The sequence below is a fragment of the Poecilia reticulata genome, chromosome 10 (assembly GCF_904066995.2).
Source record: "Poecilia reticulata chromosome 10, P_reticulata-male-v2, whole genome shotgun sequence".
Classification (NCBI taxonomy): Eukaryota; Metazoa; Chordata; class Actinopteri; order Cyprinodontiformes; family Poeciliidae; genus Poecilia; species Poecilia reticulata.
Window position 1 is genome coordinate 8,001,860 of NC_088839.1, and position 24,589 is coordinate 8,026,448.

General features: G+C 41.4%; 1 protein-coding gene across 4 annotated transcripts in view; it reads right to left on the reverse strand.

The window, feature by feature from the left end:
• gpc3 (glypican 3) overlaps positions 1 to 24,589 on the reverse strand; it is a 197,295-nt gene that overhangs the window by 66,167 nt on the left and 106,539 nt on the right. For 2 of the 4 annotated variants that reach the window (XM_081611673.1, XM_081611674.1), the window contains exons 4-6: positions 24,233 to 24,372; positions 22,720 to 22,845; positions 16,567 to 16,678 (exon numbers count right to left, since the gene is read on the reverse strand). In XM_081611673.1, the coding sequence (XP_081467799.1) occupies positions 16,567 to 16,678; positions 22,720 to 22,845; positions 24,233 to 24,372 (378 nt within the window). Of the gene's footprint in view, positions 1 to 304; positions 358 to 470; positions 561 to 697; positions 782 to 878; positions 4,458 to 16,566; positions 16,679 to 22,719; positions 22,846 to 24,232; positions 24,373 to 24,589 lie in introns of all 4 variants that reach the window. The other 2 variants (XR_014089290.1, XR_014089289.1) reach the window with 2 other exon arrangements.

A 24,589-nucleotide genomic window follows, 5' to 3' on the forward strand; every position in this document is an offset into this window, starting at 1 on the left:
TTAGTCATTATGAAACTACAGTGAAATTGTTTGGCAACTTCCAGCTTAGTATGCACACATAAGACATTAAAACAAACAAAAAAAATCACGTAAATACATTCTTACAAAAAATAAAAACTTTAATGACGAAGAGAAAACACTTGGAAACAATTGGAAGAAAAAAAGAATTAAAAGCAGTTGGTAATAAATAGTAAAACATAGATCAACAAACTGAGTCAGATAGTTTGCTTTGATGGATTTCAATAAATCAGTACTTTAATCATTCAAGGAATTGTGACATCTCTAGATTAGTAATAAATCTTACCTGCTTCTTTCTGTAGCTACATCTGGATGACTGGCAGTAGGTCCTGGATGCAGCTGGAAAACATTTTTGTGCATTATCAATACATAGCATACAGTAATTACATTATGTACATAAACAATATTGAAGAATAAAATATCATCAACATTCTAAAATAGTAGATACTCACACACAGTTGCATCTCTGTCCTCATCATGGACATCAGAACGTTCCTGAAGAGTCTGATAGACACAAATGTGACTCCCATTCTGTGGAGTGTCTGTGGAAATAAATGTAAAAATGTAAAAAATATTGTAACAAATATATCACTTTCTCAAAAATACATAAGTAAATAAGTTAAAATTATTCTCAACCAACCATTATACAGTCGGGAATCAACGCAGTGATTATACATGCCTGCTTCATGACTTCGTCCTCATATCCGTCCTCCGTCCGCCATTTTGTAGATCTTTACTGCGTTCCACACTCTGCCTTGCTGTACTGCGTTACAACAAAATAAATAAAATAACGGGAAGATCAGTTTTCCTTACAAATATGTGAGTGTTGACTATTCACTAAATGTGAAATCATAACTTACTGAATTTCTGTTCGTCCTGGTGGACTCCGTAAGAGCTCCTCTGCAAAGTGGTCTGAGGTCTGGCTGGTACGGCTTGGCCATTTTTCAGGTCTGAAAAAATCAAAGAAGATGCGAGTATTTTTAAGAGTTCAGAACATCACATGTAATAAAAAATACAATACGAAATCTCACCCTACACTTGTTTCGGCATTAAGAAAACGACAGGCCGCTTTCTGTAAGAAACAAACAAAGCAACTGGCCTCGCTCCACGTGCTATTTATAAAAGATTTCTTACCGTGAGTTCGGTCTTGTTGGACCGCCGCGGTGTCATCTGTTGTTTTCCGCCGGAACATTGCTTAATATCAAAACGATACTGAAAAGGTAACTCCGTGAAATAGGACTTTTTCCACCATTTCACACAACGCACGGGCATTTTCGTTCGTGTTGGGTGTAGCAGTTAGCACTCGTTACCACCAGTGCAAATCTTCCTCTGGAGTTTAATGGCGGCTGCTTGACCGACTATGAAAGCGCATTACTGCCACCAACTGGACTGGAGTGTTAAATGAAAGTTGACAAAAAAAAATAAATTCTAAAAGTTATTTTTTCAAAAGTTACGTGACAGTATATCTTATTTTTATTATAATTAATTGCTAAAATGTTTTTAGATGTATATATGTTTATTTACTCAATTCTACTTTGAGTTGTCTCCTTTTTAGTTTATACAGAATATGATTCATAAGCCGTGAGTTTTATTTAGTGCTTAACTAACAAAACTTTAAAAAAAGAATACAAATGTTTATACTCGATCAGAAGGTATCACATACGTTCAACCATGTTGTTCTTCAATTTAAACTCGAGAGTTAAGCAACTGAATACTGAAAAATCTGTAGTTTCTTAAGTCCTGTATTGTGATGTGGAATGACCGCTACCACTCCAGTATAGCATGACTCTGGGTCTTTAAAGCAGTCAGTGAACATTAACATCAGTTTGAATATTATTCACAAAAATACTTTATGTACAATGAACCACTCTGGAACATGTTTTTTATTATTATTTTTGATTAAGTTGTGCAATTCCTGCCATCACAAGATAAATCTTCAGATAGGAGGAAAGTCAAAGTAAGATCACATTTCACAAAAGTCTATTGTATGTAATCATGCATACGGTATTCTTCTTTTATATCAATTCAACCGAAACTAAGTTTTTCAGTGCTCCTAACACACATGTAATATATATTTTAATGGATAAGATAGATTGTTTTAATATTCTTTCTCCAAACATACTTCTTTATGGTAAACAGAAGGTAAAAAAGGGTTAGCTAAAAAATGAATGAGTCAAAAGGCGGTGCTCAACAGTTGATTTGCATTTGCATGGCTCTCAGCAACTTCATTTAAATACAAAAACCTCTGCTAGGCACAAGGGGATGGGGGTGATAGGGGAACATGGACACACAGCGTTTTTGACCATTTTTGGCAGTGTTCGACTCTGACAAAAGCCTCTTGCCGAAAGCCCTCAATCTCCATGCGCACGGCAGAACAAGGTGTCAATAGCTGTCGAAAATCCCATTTTTCGTCCTGTGTATGTTGTTCAATGTTCTAACATGCATGGAGAAATATGAAAGCCAACTTAAATGTGGCTTAATAGCTAACATTAGAGGAACCACAACAAAAGTGGGTGTCTGCCATCTTAAAACAACTTCAAATTTAAAAACAGTCAAAGCAGTTTATCCAAAGGCTAACAAGTGAAATTTTAACCTGCTGGAATTGCTAATTATTTATTTAAAAACAAAATGTAGGTAGGAGGCTGTGCACCACCAATTATCTTCCTGTGAGAAACACGCACTGAGAATGGAAGATAGAAAGAATTTCTTGTTGGTGTATCTGATATAAAAGTAAACCAATGCAAGAAAGAACGTAAGAGGTTTATCTGAGTGCTACTTTATGACAGTCTAGCCTTATGTTTTGAACAGAACCTCATTCAAATTCAGGCTGTAGATATCAGGAAAATGTGGGACATAAAATAATATTGGTGAATATTATGATGATGATAATGTATCTTTCGATAAGTTAGCTAAATGCTAATTTGTGCTTTGGGTTCACAGCAAAGCAACATCACAGACAACCGGTACTCGTATTTAACGCCTGGAAAATAAAATAAAATTCAGTGTTTCCATGTCAACAAGGTTTTAGTGAAAAGTAACTTTAGTTCTGCTCTGCTGTTGAAACACATTAGATTTTTTTAACGACTTTACCAGATTTTTTTTTATAACCTTCTAAACTTTTTATGCTCCATTAAACAAAGGGTAAAACATATATTAGGTACAGAAAACCTTTCTTTAAGATATGCATAATGATTGCAATATATTGCGTAGCGCTGTTCTAAATATTCTGAATTTTTCCTTTAAGACCAAAAGTGCACAACATATTATAAACCAGCGTCAGAGCTAATGCTTGGGTCACCATCTTACACAAACATGCTGCCTTTCAGCACTCAGACGTCTTTTTTTTTTTGATAAATGGAGGAAATGGACTTTCCTTCCAGCTAATCCCCACATGTCCAGGGAGCTGCTGGCTTCGACTCATCCAGGCAGATGTCCCCCCATTCGGAGCTGGGAGCTTGAGACAACAGGCATGCGAGTGGAAATGAATGAGGCACATCTCGGGAGAGCAGAAACAGGCGGAGAGTGAATCATGGAAAGCTCCGCGGGCCGGACAGAGCGGCGTTTTGGGTCGGCTCGTCCTGGCCCACGTTCCCACCGGCTCCCCTCCACTCGTTACTCAACTTTTATTAAATCAGAAGAGGGAGGGCAGAGTGGAGGAGGAGGGTGCTGTTTCATTCTTGTCCCTGTTTTCTTCCCCCCCCAACCCTCTCGTCCTCTGCTATCTGTTCAACACTTGAGAATGTCATGAAACGGGAGCCCAGCCTCAGACGGTTAATGCAGACAACATTAATTTCCTGCTGTTCATTCCAGTCGGAAACAAAAGTCTCAGAAAAAAAAAAAAAGGAGGGCTTTACTCCCCGCATTAAACTGGGCGTGTGTCCACTCCACCTTTCTGACTCAGCTTGTAAATCTATTTCCAGATTTCCCTGCTTTAAAAAAAAAAAAAAAAAAAAATCCCAGCTGGGTATTTTAAATGTGTCTGGCAGGAGCGTTAGGACTCTGCTGAACACACTCACAGTCCTTACAGTGAAATATGCAGCAAATTGTCGTAGTCCTCAGAAACAGAAAGAGTGGAAAGTTTCGCTCCGGCTCGGTTCGGATCAAAGGGCCGCGTGAGAGCAGAGGGTTAACATTTGTAATATATCTGGTATGACAGCAATTTTCAGTGTGTTTTGTGAGGCTAAACAAATGAAAATCTTGACTTATGTCTGTGAATGTGGCTGATTGTGCGTTCGGGGTTTAATCGTTTAAGAAGTCCCCTCTTCCTGCACAAGCCTCTGGTTGCTAAATCAGATTAAGCCTCTTTAAGACAATCTCTTTTTGTCTGCTGCTTGTCTGCTTTGCACGTTATCGCTGTGGCGTCCAGAATCACGTGTTGCTAAGAGACCCTTTGTGTCGGCGTCAGCAGACGGTCGCCGGGCGTCCCACGGTCACACCTCCTGGAAGACAGGAGGCGCTCTGATGGGTAACAGGACGCAACTCTGAAATTTTTGCATATTTTGTCACTTTACAGTCGGAAACTTCGATATTTTTTTACGTAACGAAGTAACAAGATTGTTAAGTGGAAGGAAGTTTTTTTTTGTTTGTTTTTTTTTTAACAAATCTGCAATGAGTTACAAGAAAATTTATAAAAACAAGTCATTTTTGAGGATAACAACCACAATGCTAACAAGATTCACATAAATTCACATAAACAGCACAGGTGGGCAGACCAATCCAAAAATATCGATAATATTGATATAGAGCAGGTATCAATATAGGAGGGATAAAACTGATACCATTTGAAAATTGATTTCATTTCTATATTGTAGTTTTTCAACCCTAACTCAAAAAAGATTTCGTTTTGATTTGCTCTCAAATTATCTGTTTTTTCGCACTTTTTTGGACGGCATGCACAGCTAGCACTCCAGATATGCCACCATCCATATCATGCTGTGGGGATGCATTTTTTTCTCCTGAAGAAGAAAGTAAGAGTTAATTGTAAGATGGGGGAGCTCAAAATAGTTTAAGATTTCTTAATTATCTGTATTGTTGCTGTGTTTGTAATTTGTTTTGTGACAACAGGCCTCTCTTGTAAATGAGATCTCGAATCTCAATTTGTAAAAATGAAGGTTAAAAAAAAGAAGCATAAAATCCATCAAGATGTTGCTACAAGAGATGAAAACGGGTGTCAACAGATGCTTTCCAGTCAAACCGAACGAGAGGAACGAGCGACAATATTCAGCCTTTTGATTCGCAAAGGTGGCAGAGACCGAACACCGCAGGTCTTGCAGCTGCGATTGTAGGCAAAGTTTGCGGTTGAACACGAAAGCGTTGGCCGCTTTTTATTTAAACATCTTAAAACCACGGATGATTTTTTTTCCTTCCACCTCAATTACGCACTTTGTGTCGGTTTATTACATACAAAAACAAAAAAAAAAATCCTAATTAAACATCCTGAAGTTTGCGGTTGTGACAAAATGTGGAAAAGTTTAATAGTTTTGGGAGAGACTGTAAAAAGCAGGGTGGAGTGACTCTGCGCTCGCACAAGCTTCACCGGGTCATCTGCGAAAACCGCCAGCCGCTGTAGTCATCCATCTCGCCTAATGATGGATAAAAACCCGAGAATAACAAAAGAGAGGAGATGAAAAGAGAAATGAGGGAAAGAACAGCTAAAAACTACAACAAAAAAAAAAAACACATGGAGGTTAGGTGGGGGGTCGGACGGGATGTGAAGCGGTGAACATGTGGGGGAATGATAAAGTCGAGGAGCGCAGGTCGGGGAGAGGCGCCTCAACTGAGCCGTGGCCCCCCCGGGAGAGCGCTGCCATCCCAAACAAAAGGCAGAGCAGGAACACAGGAGGTCTCTGACCCTCGCAGAGAGACCCTCTCGTGACCCAGAAGAGACAGGAAACAGGAAGTGAGCCCCCTGACCTCTGCAGGGGAGGGATCCTGTTGTACGGCAACGTGTGGCTGTGCCCGGCGATAACAGGCCCGGGTCGTGCGGATTAAATCGGACGGGCAACAGGAAGACTCGGCTGTTTGTATTCCTTCAGCTTGACGGCTGAATGAGAAGAAGAAAAAAAAAACATCTACTGGCAAAGAGCAGAATTAGATAAGAGATGATAAGACCTCAGCTGTGATTCCTGGGACGTAACGTCAACCTTTAGAAGACACTCAGGTTCTGCAGGTTTCACTTTAAAAGCCTTCACTTTTTAAGATCATTATGAATGAAATTTAAGACCTGTGTCAAAACAAAAGAAAAAGGAAATGCACAGAAGTCAATGCATATTTCATATACTAGTGCCAAGCTTTCTTTTCACCCAAAATGGATGAAACATCAAACGGGTTGGCAACAGAAAAGAACCAGTGACAAAGACAAACATTGTACTAGTGATAATTTACACTTTCCAATGATAGGCACAGAAGAATTAGCTAGCTAGCTAGGTTTATTGGCAGCTAGTTAGCGGTAGCTGCAACCGCCTCGAGTCAGAATGGAATGAAGATGTCTGCGCATGTCTCAAACTTTTGCCTGACAAAAAGCTCCCACAAGAAAAATAAACTACATACAATATACGAGATGAACCAGTTCTGCTAAAACAAAATCTGACCTGTGATAAATGTATTTCATGTCAACTTACATATTTTTAATGAATGTTTAACACATTTTAAGGTCTTATTTTACATTCATAAATTTAAAATGTTTTAAGGAGGCTGTGCCAGACTTTATAAAGGGCTTATAAGGGCAATAGCCCAGGGCCCGAATTTTTGAGGGTCTCTAAAGGCAGATAATCTGTGAAAACAAAATTAAGCTCCTTCACCTCCTCGCAGTGCTTCTATTTCTGTTTGAAGAAATGCACCGTTCCTGGTCAAAAACAACCAATCAGAGCCAGAGGAGGGTCTTAGCGCTGTCAATCAAGCTCATATACGCTGGTCAATTTGCTAATGGTGGCAAAACAGCTCAACGTTACAGGAGAATAGGCTATTCCCCACACTAACTAGTGTTAGCATTCTTAGCATGTTTGGTTGTAGTGAGCTAGCCGTAGTGTAACAGCATGAAAGATGGAGCTTGTAAGCAGAGGATGACTGACTACGCTAAGACCCTGATTGGTCGTTTCTGACTGAATTGTGGGAGAAGGCAGAGGAGTTTGATTTTTTTCGCACATTATAAAGTCACGACATAATAATTTGACCAAACATATCATGAAAAAACTTTTTTTTTTCATAAAAGTTATAAACGGCAGCTTTGTAACTCTAATGCAAATTAGAAAATTCTTCTTCTAATTCGCATTAGAAGAAGCAGAGAGATTGATGGTGGAGGGGGGATGAGGAGAACGGGTGAAACAGAGGTATGGAGGTTAGGAGGAGTGGATGGCAGCGGTAGAAGGGATGGTTGGGCCTCATTAGCAAGCAGACTAATTGGAAGGAAAAGGGCCCTCACATGCTCTGTCTGCCCTCCCAGTCAGCAGGGGAGGAAGCCAGGAAGAGAGGGCTCTGGGAGTGCACAGGAGGTGGGGGGGAGAGGCTGCTGCAAGTTAGATTTCTAGAGTCAAGGAACCATAACCCGGCAGAAAACAAAGACAGTGTGCTTCGGTGTGACGGTGTGGCCGCCCCGCGGCTCCTCGCAGGTTTACACCAGGTGTCACACTTCATTTAAACAACCCTCATGGCTTATTCCTGCTCACAAACATGGCAGCATTACAACCCCGCTTCTTCCACCCCCACACCTGCCCACCCACCCTGCTCTGCATCCTGAGCAGCCATACTTCACTTCACACACATAAAACCAAACCGAGCCAGAGAACCGAGGCCCTTAGGGTGTGTGTGTGTATGTATTAAATGACGCTTCAAAAACCCCTCGGTAAATAACATCAAACAAAGATGAGGCTCTTTGGCGGCGTCAGAAAGAGAGCGTTTACAGGACAGCAGGTCTGGTCTGACACCTTTTGCGTAGTCAAGTGGGTGACGCTGCACGCATGAGGGGAGTGTTTTTGGTTTGCATGCGCATGTCCGGGATCACAGAAAGCGAGGTTGCGTGAAGGAATTTTGCGGCGCTCGGGATTTGGTTTATTTTCCATCCCCGGATTCCTGTCCTCTATACCTGCAGGATTTTCCCAGGTTCTGGCTTCAATTAGGCTGGGAAGCCGCTAGCGCAGGGTGGGAGAGTGTCGGGAGTGGGTGGAGGGGCTGGAGGTGAGGGGTGAGGGGGCGACAGCGCTGGAGTCTGTCACACACAACTCAGCACAGCTGTGGAGATGGAAAGGGAGGTGTCAAACATTCAGAGAGGGAATGATGGAGGTCAAAACTAAGAAAAAAATCACAGCTTCAAATTTAAATATGACCAGTTTGAAAGTAAAGACGATCTAATAATCAACACTTTCAAGAGTCACATTAAAACCAAACTGCAATGTATTTAAATATAAAATTGACATCGTGTTATAATCTTATTCCCTCATCAAAAACATACCTAAAGTGTTGCTTTGATTCCTTAGTACTTAGTAAATCCGTGAATCTCCCAGCTCCTTCAGACTAGCGGCAGCAACAGTTGGCAAACACCTGTTGGATGTGTGCATCAGCTGAGCTCATATCACTTGATAATTATGTGCTATTGGAAGGTTATCTGAATACCAACTATAAAGTCTTAAAAATGTAAAGATAAAAAAAAAATTTAATAAGCAATGCTAAACCTGGTGGGGGAACAAGTAAAGCCTGGTGGCCCGCCAGGCTTATAATACACTGGGGGAAAACCCTGTTTAAAATGGCACTATGTCTGGAAAACACACAATACTGCCCCTTTAAGATGAAAAGAAAGTGGAATGAAAGAAAAATAATGCATGATTTTCATGTATTTATTCTTTTTTTTCCAAATAAAATAAAATAAAATTGTGTCCTTCGTTTACTTTCACCGTTTCTTTGCTTCAATAGTGTCAAATAAAATTCACTTTTGACACTAAAGTTGGTTTCATTCTTCACAAAATAAAACCAACTAGACTGGACTTTGAGCAGTTCTAGCACATGAACAGGCTTCGATCTAAACCATTCCCTCGTTTCTCTCTCTATATATACTTAGAGGTCTCCAGCCTTTTAACAGGTTTTTTACCAGGATTATCTGTACTTCAACATGAGTACTGCCACCCCTTTATTTCATCGTGGGAAATAAAGGGGTGGCAGTACTCTAAACCCGTTGATTACCTCTGACCTGAAAACAGCCAATCAAAAAGATCAATGGGTATCAATATGATTACTGTTTCCGTATTATTCCTCATGCAGCTCTACGAGGAACATCAAACCAAAAAGAAGAGTCTGCTCGAATAATCCCACGAGGTCCTACCATCCAAATGGCAAACTCATCTGACAAACGAAGCGCTCTGTAATCAAAAGCCAATCACATAATTGGCCTATTTTGCCACTAGCTCCAACATCTCCTGCCAGATTAGTTACTCAGAAGAGAAACCCGATACCCTGGGAAGTTAAACAGATGTTTTCAGGGGGAGGAAGGAAAGAAAAGAGAGAAAATAAACCAATCCCACCAGAACAAGAAGGCATCTTCCAAATAAAAATCTTCTAATTTAGGCAAACTGTGTGCAGAAATTCACTCGGCCCCAAAAAATCTGAGTCTGGTTTGCTTTATGGGAAGAGAGAGAGAGAGAGAGAGAGAGAGAGAGAGAGAGAGAAAGAGAGAGAGAGAGAGAGAGAGAGAGAGAGAGAGAGAGGTTCGCCAGCGTGGCAACAGAGTTATCTTCAAACTGACATGAGGAGGCGAGTTAAACGACGCCCGTCTTTATCTGCTTCAGCTTGCCGTGTGTACAGGGTACCGACACACGGACGTGGACCTCGCATGGGAATCTGTTGCACAGATTCCTGCGGCCGTGTGGGAGACAGCGACTCGCAGCACGAAGAGAGCGCTCTGTTTAAAGATTCCTGGAGAAGAGGAGGCATTTAAACAAAGCCGAGAGCCGGCTCTCCTCTCCCATTTAGAAATGTTGCCGGCTCTCTTGGCCGAGGCTCAGTCATGACATCAACCGCCTTGGGCGTGAGAAAACAGTGTTTTACAAGCCGAGGCGACCGGCTCAGAGTGCTCTCTCTCTCTTCCCTCTTGGTGTTAAGTTTAGCTTCGCTCAGGCACAAAGGCAAAGGGGTCCGCCTGCCAAACCATAGCTGCCTCTGTCGATTGCCTTATCAACATCGACCACAGTTGGGTAGAAACTGGTTACTCATTTACATTTACTTGAGTAACTTTTTTTTTTTTCAAAGATTTTTTTATTTTATGACTATTTTTACTAAGTTGTACTTTTTACTTTTACTTGGGTAATTTTGTTATGAAGTATCGCCACTTTTACTTGAGTAAAATGTCTGTATTCTCGACTCACTGAATGCAACCAAGAATTCACCAGGCATAGAAACACACGTTTGCCTGATTTTGTTATTTTTTTGTTACTTATATAAATTATTGTCATTTTGGTCCTTAAAATACCAAAGTTTCCACGTAAGTTTATATTTTGGTCAGTCCGATTATGTAAGTTTTAAATATTAAATCATCGGTAGTCTGATCAGTACCTTCAGCAGACTTTTTTCCAAATCATTTTCTTACTCGTATTTGAGTAATTTATTCAACGTCTATATTTTATCTCTACTTGAATAAAAATATGTTTAAATCTAACTACTCTTACTTGAACACAGTTTTTGGGTACACTGCCCACCACTGACACCAACAATGTGAGAAATGACACATTTCCGTCACTGTGTTTCGTTCCAGCCGTCGTCATGGAGCATTTACGACAGAAAAAACGAAACACCAAAACTTGGAGGGACGTTGATTCTGGCCCCTTCTTGCTCCCGCCTTCAGTGTTTGAGTGTGCAGTCCCTGGATTTTTAAAAAGCACAGCCTGACATGCTGTGGTCTGGGGCTAATTTGAAGTTTAAAAGTGGGTCAGCGCAAGCTGGAAGAACCACTGATTATGCTCAGTGTTTCAGCCAAAAGGAAGAATATTGCTCATTCGAACGGAAAGCGCTTGCAGGATGAATGAGTCTCAGAAGAGCCCTAAATGTCGGCATGTGGGTGACCCAAGCCCTGAATGCATCGCCCGGTGACAACGCCTCAAAAAAGTGTTTAGACCCTTTGAGTTCTGTCCACATTTCATCACGTTTAAACAACAGATTTTAATGTTTGAATTGCAATGCGCAAGGCGAAGTGTTGTGTCCGTTTGCATTCAGGCCTGTTTGTGCAGCAATATTTTTTTTTGCAAGACCATGTCATGGCACAAACTTTAAAAGAGAATTTTTTGCAACTTTGACCGCAACCTTTTGCAAAATGAGCAATTTTTGGCTGCAACAATCACAAAAACAACATCTCAACGTCCTGCAGCATACAGTCAGAAATATATTGTCCAGATCAAACCATAGTCGTGTGTTAAAAATGACCTAATCAAAGTCCAAGCCAACAATCGATTTAGAATCAGCAAAAAATTCAAGAATTGGCATAAGAAAAAAAAAATGCAATGCTAATGGAAACACAGCCCAAAAGAGAATAATTTTCTTCCCAATTTACAATAATAATGCAGATAATGTTGCTCGAACATTATCTGCATTATTTCAGAAGAGAAAAGTAAATTGAAGTGTGTGGCTGTAAAATGGCAAAAGGTGAAAAGTTTTACAGGGTGCAAATAGTTCTGTGGGTGGCTGCTTGCGCTCCAAACGCAGCCAGAACCAGGAGAGTCCACGAGATCAGCTGGTAAACACCGAGCTGCTCTGCTTCCAGGAATATTACACATTATCTAACTTCTGGCCTGCCTTCATACACCTTGCAAAAACCCCCCCAAAAAAACAGGACATGAAAGTAATTATCTGTGCGCTGAGGGCTGCTCTCTCACATCAGATGGTTAATTAGTCTGTTCCCTTTCAGCCGTGCCTCATCCAGAGCCGCTGGCCTTTCAACTGGGCGGGAGGCGGAGGAGGCCTTATAAAACTGCTTTTAACTAAACAACATCACTTTCCCTGGTGCCTGCCGAGGATGTTTACAATACGCAAGCCGAGAGCCGACAGGGCCATGAAATACCGAGGACAGTCAATAAACACTTAGCGGGATTAGAACGGTTTCGCCTCGCTGGTGACGAGTGACATCATATTTTCCCTTCAACAGACTCGGTGGCGAATATGAGAGGAAGTTTGCAAAGCTCTGCAGAAGTGAACCACTGCTCTTTTTTTTTACAAACCCCATCCCCATTTTAATGATGATGGCGGGGAGCTGAGACCCATCAGACCGGGTTCACGTTAAACAGTTGTCTGCCTCAGGGTCTCTAAGGGCTCCAGGTGTAAGAAAAAGAAGAAGACTGAATCAGCAGGGGAAACTTCTGTTAGTGTGCAGTGTGAAGATCCATCAGGAAACTCAAGGTGAAGGAACCTTGCCATTAAAATAATGTTACTTGAAAATGGTCTCAAGACAACAGTATTATCGTTTATCTCGACAACTTCCAGGTCAATTTATCGTACAGCAAACCCTGTTATAGTGAAAGGCCTATAAATAACATAATCACATGATATAAAGCTCAAAAGACTCGATTTCACACAAACTGCCACTTTAACAGCTGGAACTCTTAGCAGCACTAGCTAGCTAGCTAACTGTTTGTCACGTGAATTAAGGAGCGTAATTTAATTGACCAAAACCAGCCAGCTTTACAGTGTTGGTCCAGTTTTCGACTATGAGTTTAGTGTTATGGGCCTAAAAGAGCAGAAATCCCCCAATCTGTGTTATCAGATGGTAAAACTAAAACATGCTAGCTTCATTAGATGCCAAAGGACTTGTTGAATTCAGCCTAACAACCTTAAAAAAAAGATACAGGAAAAAGATGACCTACTGTATATGCTGGACTTAATTTGATTCAGGACTGCAGCACAATAAAGCAAGGCATGCAAGACCAGCATAATGATGATTGGTTTGTAAAAAAAAAAAAAAAAAGTTATCTGACTTTTGCAAAAATGAAAAAAAGAAAAAAAAAAAGAAACAACACAGCTAGAAGCCAAACAGCCTCGCTGCACATAAAATACTCAATCAAGCGAAGCAGCGATTCGTCTGTCAGATGTTCATCCAGCGCACTGAAGTGAAGATCTGATGAGAGGCTGGAGCTGAGAAAGAAACACTGAATTACTTCACTTTATAGTCATCAGATATGACTGTAAAAGCTCCCATGTGGATATAAAACCTACAGAAATATCAGGAGGTCATGGAAACACCAATCAGAGCCCTCCATAAATGTCAGCATGCGCGACACGTCACCCCATCGGCACGAGCCAATTAGAGAACAGAACAAGGTTACAGAGGGAGCACTTGATTTGAATGAGTCCATGTGTTTAAGGTATTTTGTGAATGGCTGTAGGAAGTAGAGCTCAGCCGTTGTACCAAACTACCTCTCTCTCTCTTTCTCTCTCTCGCTTTTTCCCCTATCAAACCTCCACAGGAGCCAATCAGAAACCTGAGCTTCCCCAGTAAATGTAACGGCGCAGGGACGAGAGCTGGTCCCTGGAAGCGCAGGACGACGATTCCAGCAGAGTGTGTCCAGGGTTTTATGACTAAACGGTGACTGCCTGATGTTTTGCTGTCACTCTCTCTATAAAAATGAAGTTTTATATGTCATGAAATAGAAAATCAGCAAGAGAAGTAACATGTCCCACTTTCATGTTCAGGTGCGTTTCTGTTACAAATGTTCGCAAAACTTTGTAGATATGTCGTTAACATAAAAAAAAACTATTTTGCAATTGCTTCCATTAAAGGGGCGGTATTATCAGTTTTCCAGCCTCATAGTGCCATTTTATAGCACAATTAAGCAACTAAATTACTTTCAGTTGTCATAAAAATGCTACATATATATCAAATATGACTTAAAAGAAAGTTGACTTTGTAATCTAATGATGTGATATTCTGCCTCCGTCTCTTTAAGAAACTCCTGCTCTTTCAGGAGGTCATCACCCCCTGAGGAGGAGCTTCGTCCTCGAAGGCGGCGTTAGGTCCACCCTGGCGTTTTGCACAGCTAAATGGTTATGGAGATTAAAGGATTCCTCAAACGTGAATGAAAGAATCAAAGCAACACACCAGGTATGTTTTAGACAAGGGACTAACATTATAACACGATGTAAAGCTCAAAAAGATTAATTTTACACAACACTTCCTCTTGTTTTATTCATTTCTTGCTCTGTAATGTTACTTTGTGGTTTTATCTCTCTATTAATGTGCTTTAAAATCAAGCTGCTGAAGGGACTACAGATGGAAATATCCAACCTGGCTATAATTTCATGTATTTACTTGTAAATGTTTATTAATACATAACGTCCCATTTAAAAAACAAAAAACCTTGAAGATAGTTTGAGATAAAGACATGATGGAAGAAAACCTGGTAGAAGCTGCATAACACTTGAGGTTTTCTCCTTCCAGCAGAAAACCAGAGCTACAGCGGAACAGCTTACAGCAAAGCATATTCATGTTAGAATGGCCCAGTCAAAGTTCAGACCAGCAATTTATTTAGCAACCTTCAGAAATCTACAATGGTAAACACACAGAGCTATAACTGCATCTAAAGATGATCCTGCTGAGCATTAACTCAAGAACGCTCTACATAAGTAGAAAAAAAGCCACTTTTTGTAAGAGTTGTAGAAATAAAAAAAACACTTCTCAATTATGCACTACTCTGTGTTGGTGAATCGCAATAATTCACAATAAAACTCACTGATGTTGTTGGTGAGAAAGCGTTAAAAAGTTAAAAATGAGTGTGATTGCCTTTGTGAGGCACTGCAGCTGCGCTTTATTATGAAGCTCTTCTCACAATTTACACCCTGCTCTTGCCTTTCCGAACGGCCTCTCTGACACGGCGACGAGGAACAGGAAGACTTACAGTACTTCAGATGTGCGTCTGATCCGCAGAGCCCTGGGCTGTTTGGCTTGGCTCTACGGTTTGGGATCTGTTCCTGGTATTAGAGGACGTTTCTCAGGTGGAAGTTTTGAAAACTAGCCTGGGGCTTAAGGGGCCAAAGCCCTTCCAGAGCCAGATCTGCAACAGATATGTACGGAGGCCCGTTTGAAGGTGGCTGGGAGGAGAGTCTGCCGTATATCGATGGAGTAAAACAGCAAGAGCAAATGAGAAATGAAACACATTGTGATGCTTTCGTTGAGAGTCCCTGGCTGTCAGTCAGGGACTCTCGGGGAGGCGACGGGGTTCCTCAGATCTGGCAGAAAGGGGGCAAAGGGAGTGTAATCCATCGAGACGTGGGTCTGCTGCGCTAACAAAGCGCATGCATGTGAAGGTGGAAGAGTGCAGGTAGCCGGCTGGGTGTGTTGACAGCTACAAGTGGCAAGACGCTGGCAGCTCCGGCTGATCTGCGGGACTGATACATCGATCTAAACAGGCAGTTTGATCTGGCAGCAATCTCTAGGCTCAGGCGGCGAAATCCAGAGGTTTCCATCAGACGAGCAGGGCTGCAACTAACAATTATTTTAGTTGTCAATTATCCTACAGATTTTTCCAGTGACTAATTTGCCAATTAATCTAACAATCAATCATCTAAGAAATCTGAACGTTATGCAATTTTTAAAAAAACCTTTTCAATGTTTCTTTTTGACGATATTAGAAATACATTAAAAGATGTAAATAAACAAAAAAGTATTCCCTTTTTAACTAACTAAACATTTTGTTTCCTAAAATGCAACAACATAGCATAGCCCTTGGTTCATGCTTGCTCATTTGAAGCAAAGGATGAATCTCCAGCTAAAATATTTCTCACATCGTCAAGTGAAAAGTTCAGCTCTTTCTGCCTGACTTAGCGTCAAACAGTGTAGGTCTGAGTGAGCTTCATTATGTTGGTCATGTTTTATATTAACCGATTTAAAAGGTGCTTAACTCTCCCTTGGTCTTAAGAGACACCGGGGTCCATTCGAGTTTACCCTGTGCGCGGTCCGGCAGGGTCGGACCGATGCCGCGTGTGCTTTCTTTGTGTCGTTTCGGGAACTGACGGTATGACTGGACAGTCACCCCGCCGTTGTCCGACTGTGACATTTGCCGTGCTCCTCTTTGGCGTCGCGCTAAAGACTATATGGGGGTTAATGGATTTTTTTTTTTTTTAAAACAGATTTTGCACTGCGTGAAGCTAAAATTGCTACCTGAGTTCTGTGTACAACATATTTACAGACAAAAGTTTTTTTTCTCCATCTTGAATGCAAAGTGTTTGTATTTTTTGGGCAGTTTTGGCTCAATAACTGCTATGAGTGTGTTTTTCTTTCAATAATCTGCCTTCTTTTGGGAGTCTACATGCTCCAGTTAATGATTAATCCATTACTAAATTAGTTGACAAGAACTTCAATAATCGATTAATCGATTCAGTCCTTGAAAACAGGCCAAGAAGCAAATTTGAAAAAACTTTGGTGAGTATAGATTTTGACGTAGATGAGCTGAAGTGGAACTCATCTCTTTGTTTCAGGAGAAGAGATACGCAGAAACACGTTGTGTAAAGGAAAGTTCAGAAATTCCTGGTGCCAAAGCACGTTTGGTGCAAACAGAAACCGAAGCGCTGGACCCTGCAGCTCACCTGGTTGATGTGTTTCAGTTTGTCAATGATCTGGCTGATGACCGGCTCCGGCTGCTTGTTGCTCTTAGACTCCGAGGCGGGATGAAGCCGTTTCTGGCTGGGCCCGGCAAACCTGAAAGAAAAAGCAAACAAACAAGAAAAAACTATAAGTGTCGCTGAATCTTTCCTTTTCTCTGTAATCTGTACTTGCAAAAATCACAGCGAGCGCCGCCACGTCACCCCAAGTACGGTGTTTATCACCATCTAGTGTCGGGAAAATTGATGACAGGTCTGAGACGTTTCCTTCCAGAAACATGAAAAGTCAATTTGTAACTGAGCTCTGACTGAATGGAGAGCTGAGCCCTCAGTGGAAGAAACATTTCTAAAGTTAGAAACCGTGTTTTCCAGGATTTAATGTCTTAAAATAGATTTTGTGGTAGATAACAAAAAAAACACCCAATGGAATCCAAATGGGATTTTCTGGACAAGGTTGAACATAAATCTGCATCAGGCTCCGCGCGTAATGGGTCTTAAGCTTCTAATAAGTGGATTTACACACGCAGTTTATGCACATATTTTGTCGAGATGAGGCAAAAAAAATTTTTAATCCTCACACAGTTTCAGTCATTATGCAAAGTTGAGTTGGAGATTAATTTTATGCATATTAACTTTCCACTTAACGTTGCTTTAATCATCCGTGTCGATGCAACAACTTCAGGAAAGATGTGTTTCTGTGCTGCTGCTGCAGCTTGGAGGGTGAATTTAGCTGCAAGCAGCCAACAGGCGAGTGCCTACAAGCCTCCATGTGTACCTTAGGAAGAGCTGCTCTGTTGACTCGTGTGTGTGTGTGTGTATGTGTGTGTGCGTGTGTGTATGCGTGTGTGTGTGTTATCAAGAGGAGGAGGAGCTGCTGTGTCTAAAAGGCGTGTCCTCTCCCCCCAGACTTTCATGCCGAGACTTTCCTGAACATGTTTACTGAGTTCATTCGGCGCCATGATTAACCCGTTCCCAGCTCTCAGGTTAGCTACTGCTTCAAGGTACGACCAGATCTGATGTTGTGATAAAGTGTCAAAAAGCGACGCAGCGGACTGAGGAGTGCAAAGTGGTGTCATCCCCGAGGATTCAATGATTCTGTGTTGGTGCCATGCAGACGCAGCTACACATTTACCAAAACAGATAAAACAAGTATGAAACAGGTTTATTTTTTTATTGTCACTTTTATCACAATAGTACCAGGAAATATTATGTTTACTTAACAAGACTTTGTTAAATAGTGCTTTAGTTTGTGTGTTCATCTCTTTCACATTTTATTACTTTACGTTTATCTTCTGCAAAAACTATAGGGTAGTGTGTTCAATTAATACCAGGAAAAATATGTTTCTCCAGCATTAATACAGAGAGTGGAGCTAGCATATTTTAGTCAGCATTGAGCTTTTTAAATCGGGATTAGTCCATAGATTTGGAAACAAATGACATTTGAGGTGCTGCAAGGCAACACGTTTATTTTTTTATTTTTTTTATTTTTTGCAGAATACGTTGTTTTTGTGATCAGACTTAAACTGAAACACAAATGTGGTTGTTTGCAACCTAAACCCAGATCTGGTTGGAGATGAAGTATCATTCTCTGCAGTAATGATTAAAACATGAAGGTCTAACTCAAATCTGGACTTTTTTTTTCTTCAGAAAAAAAAAAAAACTCAAAAATCCTTGAGATAAAAATATATGAAGGCATGTGTGTGTATGTGTGAGGTCATCCTCTGCTCTCATGTCTGTGACTCTGACCTGACTGCTCGCCCTCACACACAACACACGCGCGCACACACTTCTCTCCTGACGTCTGCGCTCATCACTCTTTCCCTCTGTACGCAAAGTCAGACTTTTCATTAAACTCGAATTATGTTCCCCTAGTTATTTATTCTCCTTATTAGCCATGATCTCATCCTCTCTCAGCTCCTAATTGTCACATTAATAATGGAAAGATGTGATCAATTAGTCAGAGAGGAGAAAGAGAAAATATGGGTCGAGGAGGGAGAGGATGAGGGGGGGGGGGGAGATGGAGTGAGAAGGGGAGCCGAGGCAGGTTAGCGTTTCATGTGATAAATGCCACTCAGATAATTTTACCACAGGATCATTTAACACGCATCGCCGCATTTCCCCCTTTTCTCTCTGTTTGTTATCCAATCTCTGTGTTGCAGCCTCCCGAGCTGATCAGATGGGTAAACTCCTGCGATAAGCTAATCTAATCACACCCCAATTACCGCACTATTAGGCCCAGTCTGACGGGGACCAGTGCCTCCCACACCGGCACAAAAAGACGAGGAGGAAATGGGAGTCCAGGTAATGGAGTGCGGAGTCTGACACGTTCATATCACCTGATGGATCACGCCTCCACCCGGTCCCAATACGGGCAGGCAGGCGCGCAGGTCACGGTGCGCTAACGCTGCGGCTGCTACTGCCGATGAAAGAGGAAACCAGTTTTATCTGGAAGGGTCGGTAATTGAAACTCAACAGCAGCTTTATTAGTTTTCTGGTTGTTATAAAGGAGCTAATGTGGTCAGCACCGGTTCAGTGGTGACCTCACGCAGAACGGGTTTTGATTATGTGAGTGTGTAGGAGTGTTTCATCGCAAGTAATCAGAGCTCAGCTTTCATGGTCGCATATGCAGGCTCACACTGCAACTGTGAGGAAACAGCGTTATGGAAAATATGTTCAACATTCTACCTTAGCCTTTTACATGTTACATGTTGTTCATAGCTACATTTCTGAAAACAATGGTTGTCGACTCCCTTAATTTGGCTTTGCATGAAGGTTTAACAAACATGTTTAGGATTTTTATGACTTTTTAAAGAGCACTATGAATGAAATGTAACAACCGTATCACAAAATGCTCAAGAGAAATAGCCATAACTGCTTTTTTTTCCTTTATTTAAATTTATTTATACACAGATTGAATGTAGCGTTCAACCAACTGGTGTTAAATTTGCACTTAAACGGTGACAGTCGCAAAAAAGATAGATAGATAGCTTTTCTCCTCCCTCTGTTTTCACAGAAAGAACCAGAACCAATGGTTTCTGCCAATATAGCTGCTAATACACCTGCCAGTTAACAATTTTATTTAAAATGGGACAATGTACAACATTAAACCACATGAGGAGAAATGTACTGTACAGTACATTTGGGTACAAATGCTAATTTCCACCTGTAGTGCTCATGTGAAAATTAGTTAGCAAGCCTAACCCCAGCTAGCTAGCTAGCTAGGGTATTTTAGCACCTGGTTAGCTTCAACCTCATCATAGTAGCAGCTCTGATAAATAACTTACTTTAAAGGTTTAGTAATAAAAAAGATAAACTTACAAGTCTTTCAACGACAAAAAAAACAAGCATGGAAAAGGAAGAATCCATCGCTGATGTTAGGAGTTTAAGTACTGAGGCAGGGCCACTAAGTGACAAAAGAGGCAGAAACACTAATCAGCGGTGGTACAGCTGTGATAGCAGAGAGACTGAAAATAATCTAAGAAATTTAAATTCAAGTAAAAAAGCAAAAAGGTAGACCAAGAAACTAAATATAAAATGAAATAATATGGCAACATTTTAGAACCAATATTAAACACGGAGAAGTGAATATGGCAAGACCTCTACAACATAATTAACCCAAACAAGACGATCAAACACAAACAATAACCAATAACTTATGGTACTAATTTCCCAAAGAATGTGAAATTAGTACCATAGTAGACAGAGATAAGGATAAAAACCACCAATAAGTGGATGAGGACAACATGAACTGAGATATTTAACACCGATTATTACAGATTTCTAAAAACAAGGTTTGTGTATTCCTTCCCTGTCCTCTGGACACGTAACAAATGGCTTGTCTGTATTTTTTTTTCTAATTTAGCTGAAATTAGGAAAAGCAAATGTAACTGAAAGTTTTGCTTTCTGTTACATTTGCTTGTAACAGAAAGCAAATGTATTGATACTTTACTGTGCTAAAGTATCAATAATTAAGAGCTCAATGTTGGTTTATTTTTTAAGTTTAAACATCTGAATTTTTTTTTCAATTAACATTACGGCTCCATATTTTAGCTCCATACTGGAGCTCTTATCACCCCTTGTGATTTTCCGGCGTCATTAGATCCAAAGCAGGGATGGAAGCCGGATTCTGCATCGCATCTCTCTCATGCCTATCAGCGAGGCGCTCTTTGATGTGGAGCAAAGTGATGCTCCTCTGATCTCGGTTCCAGGTGGGGTGGTAAACACACGCCTGATTTAAAAAGAAAAAAAAAAAGCGCCTCATTTAGCTCCAAACGCTGCTCTTACAGCATGTCGGAGGCGTTCGGCAGTCGACCTCTCCGGAGCTCACCCCTTTCCCTTCCTCCCCGCTTCTTCTAAATTTAACAGCGTGAGACAATACCCCCGGTCTGGGTTTCTGGAGAAGGTCCTGAGAGGGAGGGGATAATGAACGACGATCCGGAATAGATTGAAAACGAATCCCGGCTATATTTGCAGGCGGAATGTCCTCGCAGGTGACACGGGAGAATTGCTTGCTGCAGGACATTGTAATCTCTCCATCATTTTGTCTCCTTTCCTGTCTCCCTGCCACCCTGCTATCGCGCTGTTTGGTCCAGCTTGTAATCATCCCCTCAGGACAGCTTCGCCCTCCTCTCGCCAAAATGTCTCCTTCACAGGCTGATGTCAGCTTTATGGAAAGATAAAAGAAGTTTGAGCAAAGATCGGAAATTAATCTCTGGAAGGCGAGAGGAAAAATATTAACCCGCAGGGGTCTAGTATCTCAAATTTGTTAAAAGAGTCGTAATTAACAAAACAAGCGAGGAAGAAACAGATGTGTGTATCTGCTCAGGCTAAAAGCAAGCAATATGTAACTGTTCCCCCCCCCCCCCAATATCTGTTAATCACTTTGTTGTGAATCTAAGACCGATAAGCTGTGTAAAAATCGAACTCGTCTGGCTTTTCCCAGTGCTACTACAGAAATAGCTCAGTCAGAAACAACCAATCAGAGTCAAGAGGAGGGTCTTAGCGCTGTCAATCAAGCTTCTGTGAGCACGGCTCACACCCTTCCCTTACGCTGCAGCTTCTTCCAGGCAGCACCTGTTACTAATGCTAAGGCTAGTTAGCATAGTGGTGGATGAACAGTTTTCCTGTAACAGTAAGTTGCTTCTCCGCCATTTGCACATTTAGCAGCGCGTACACAAGGTTGATAGACAGCGCTAAGACTAGGGTTGCTGACTGTCCTGTATTTTTAGCCAAGTTGAAGTGTGCTGTACGGTACGCTCTTTCACCCGTATTTTTATTGTCGTCTGTACTTTGTATTTACAAACACTAGATGGCACTCCTCCCCTTACTCAACATGATAAAAAAAGTAATGTGGAAGTAGAAAGCGAGACTCTGGAGGAGAAGAGGAACACCTAAATATTCTTGCTTGGGTAGGTGTAACTTCAATGTTGGGGAAATCAGAAATATTGTTGGATGACGTAACAAGTGACTTACTTGAACCATATTTTGGAGGTGCTAAGTTGACAACTTAGCATAGTCCCTCCTCCTGCCTCTGATTGGTTGATTTTGATCAGGAGCCGTGCATTTTTTTAAGGTTGTTATAGTAGCTCAGGGAGGAGGTGGAGGCCTAGACTTTTTCTTTCACAGATTATCTGTCTTGTACCATACCGTCACAACGTGGTGACAGTTTTAATATGCAAAAAACTGATACAAAAAAAAGAATAAATAAAAGTCACATTCTGCAGCTTTAATGGGGAAAAATGTGCAACTGGAGCCAAACAACAGGGAGCGAGTGAAAAAGCGCTCAAAGCAATCACAGTTCTGCAGGGTGCAGGAGATGTGCTGGAGGCGGGAGGCAGAACAGCGGAAACAGCAGTTAACTGCGCGAGGAGAAGGGGACAGCACGCCTGACATTTATAACATCCCATAGAGCCAAAGTCAAGATTTACACTCACACTCAGCTGGAGGAGAAGGAGAGGGGAGGAGGAAGCCCTTCAGCTCGGGGAAAACTTACCCTTCAAGTCACCTACGCGCTCCGAGACGTGAAATCAACCCGCCAGATCGAGGATCTGCTCGAGAGCCGATATGCTTTAAAGGCATCGGGCGCCGTGGATTTCCCAGCAGATGCGCTCGGAAATAAATGCCATTATTAATCCGTACCTGTCTGTCATCTCCTGCCCGTTCCAGCAGAGGGAGTTGTTCGCCGCGGTGGGCTCCCGACTGCACAGCGCCTCCCCGAGGCCGCTGTAGAAGGAGCTGAAGCTTTTCAGGTTGGTGATGAACTCCCTGAGGTGAAACGGAGAGAGAGAGAGACAAAGAATAAAACTGTCACAGAGGAAGAGATAAAGAGAGAGAATTCAGCTTAATAAGTTGATTAGATTCACCCCGACGCCCCCCCATGAGACGCAGAGATTAAAAGGGGCCAGAATAGGCGGTTGTCTCTGCTCCTTAATTGACATTAATCTGACCATTGGGAGACTGAAGCCTGCAGTCCTGCTGGGCAATTACGGCGCTCAGCTGGGGTCTCGAGTGGAGAAAGAAAGAGTGTTACAAGGAACCTGGTGAGACTGTGAGCAGCCTTTAAGTTTCCACACTATGGAAGCTCTGTGCATTTTAGTGCATTTTACATTAGAGATCAAAAAACAGCAGGGCATCACTGGCAATTTAAATCAAAATGATACATGGCTTTAAAGATTTCTATTTAAAAATCTGTTATCCTGAAAAAATAAAATAAAATCTTAAGAGTGTGGCATGCTTTTTATTTTCAGACATTACTCTGATCCCCCAACATCAGCAAATCCATCTGTGTAAATTATTTTCTTGTTGAAAGAAAACACAACATTCCCAAAAAAGACAGGATCGTAACATACAAAATATTTAAAGTGCAAACAAAAATTTTAAGTACCTTCGTAAGATGGCATCCTTAACACAAATAAAATCGTGTCCTGAGGAAAGGTCAAAGTTCAAAAAAGAAATTCTATATTGGTCATTCCATCTGATATAACTGAGAAAATTCGTAACATTTCAAAATGTTTTTTGCCAAAAAAAAAACAAACTGTAAAACGTTACAATTTTACAGGTCCGGCTTTCTAGAGACGTTGTGAAACAGGAAGTTACATTAGAAGGGGTCTCAGAGGATTGGCCACAATTCAGCAGGGTTGCTGTGATTGGTCAGAAAAGAAGCAAACCTAGAAAATGTTACAGCGATCGGTCAGATTTGTGAAAAAGTTGCGATGAATGGTGAAAATTGCAAGTTTGTGGAAAATATTTCAATGATCAGTGAATTTGCATTAATACTTGCGATCGCAACATCACTACTTTCTGGAGGGACTGATTAATCGATGAAAGACAGCTGATCAGAGTTAATGAGAAGGGAGATAAATCCTTACTTCACATTAAAGAGCTACTTTGTGTTGGTTTGTCTCACAAACTCCCATTCAACTCTGACAAAATATAAAACAATACAAAATGGACAAATTCTTCCGACCATTTAAAGTATATGAAATAAAATACTAATAAATCCTGAAATTATTAGATTTTTAGCAAATTTATTTAGAGCACAACCAGAAAATTCATCTTCCAGTTCTTTGGTGTCCCGCCCCTTTCTTCTAACGCCACTCTGGGCAACTGCCCGTAAGAAAAAACCCGTCACTGTTTCCAGTGATTTCCTCACCTGCGGAGTCCAGCCAGCGTCTCATCGGAGTCTGAGGGCTGAGCGTCCCGGGTCGCAGCCGCAGCAGGAGGCTGATGGAGAGGCGGGGCCTCCACGGAGCGGGAGGCTCGCTTCGTAGCGTGTCCACAAATGCCGCTCACCTGCAGAGTAGAGAGGAGGAGAAACCGACACTGAGTGAGCGAATTAACTCCCCTCCTCCCCCCTCCAACTTCAACCTGTTTATTTCATCTCCTATAAGAAGGGATGCTTTAGAAAACAAGAACCTGTCAGCAGCCAAACCGGCGGCGCTTCTTCTTCTTTTTTTTTTTTCCCCCACTGAGCCCCTCTGCAAATTGTCATCTGTTTTCTGTGTTTATT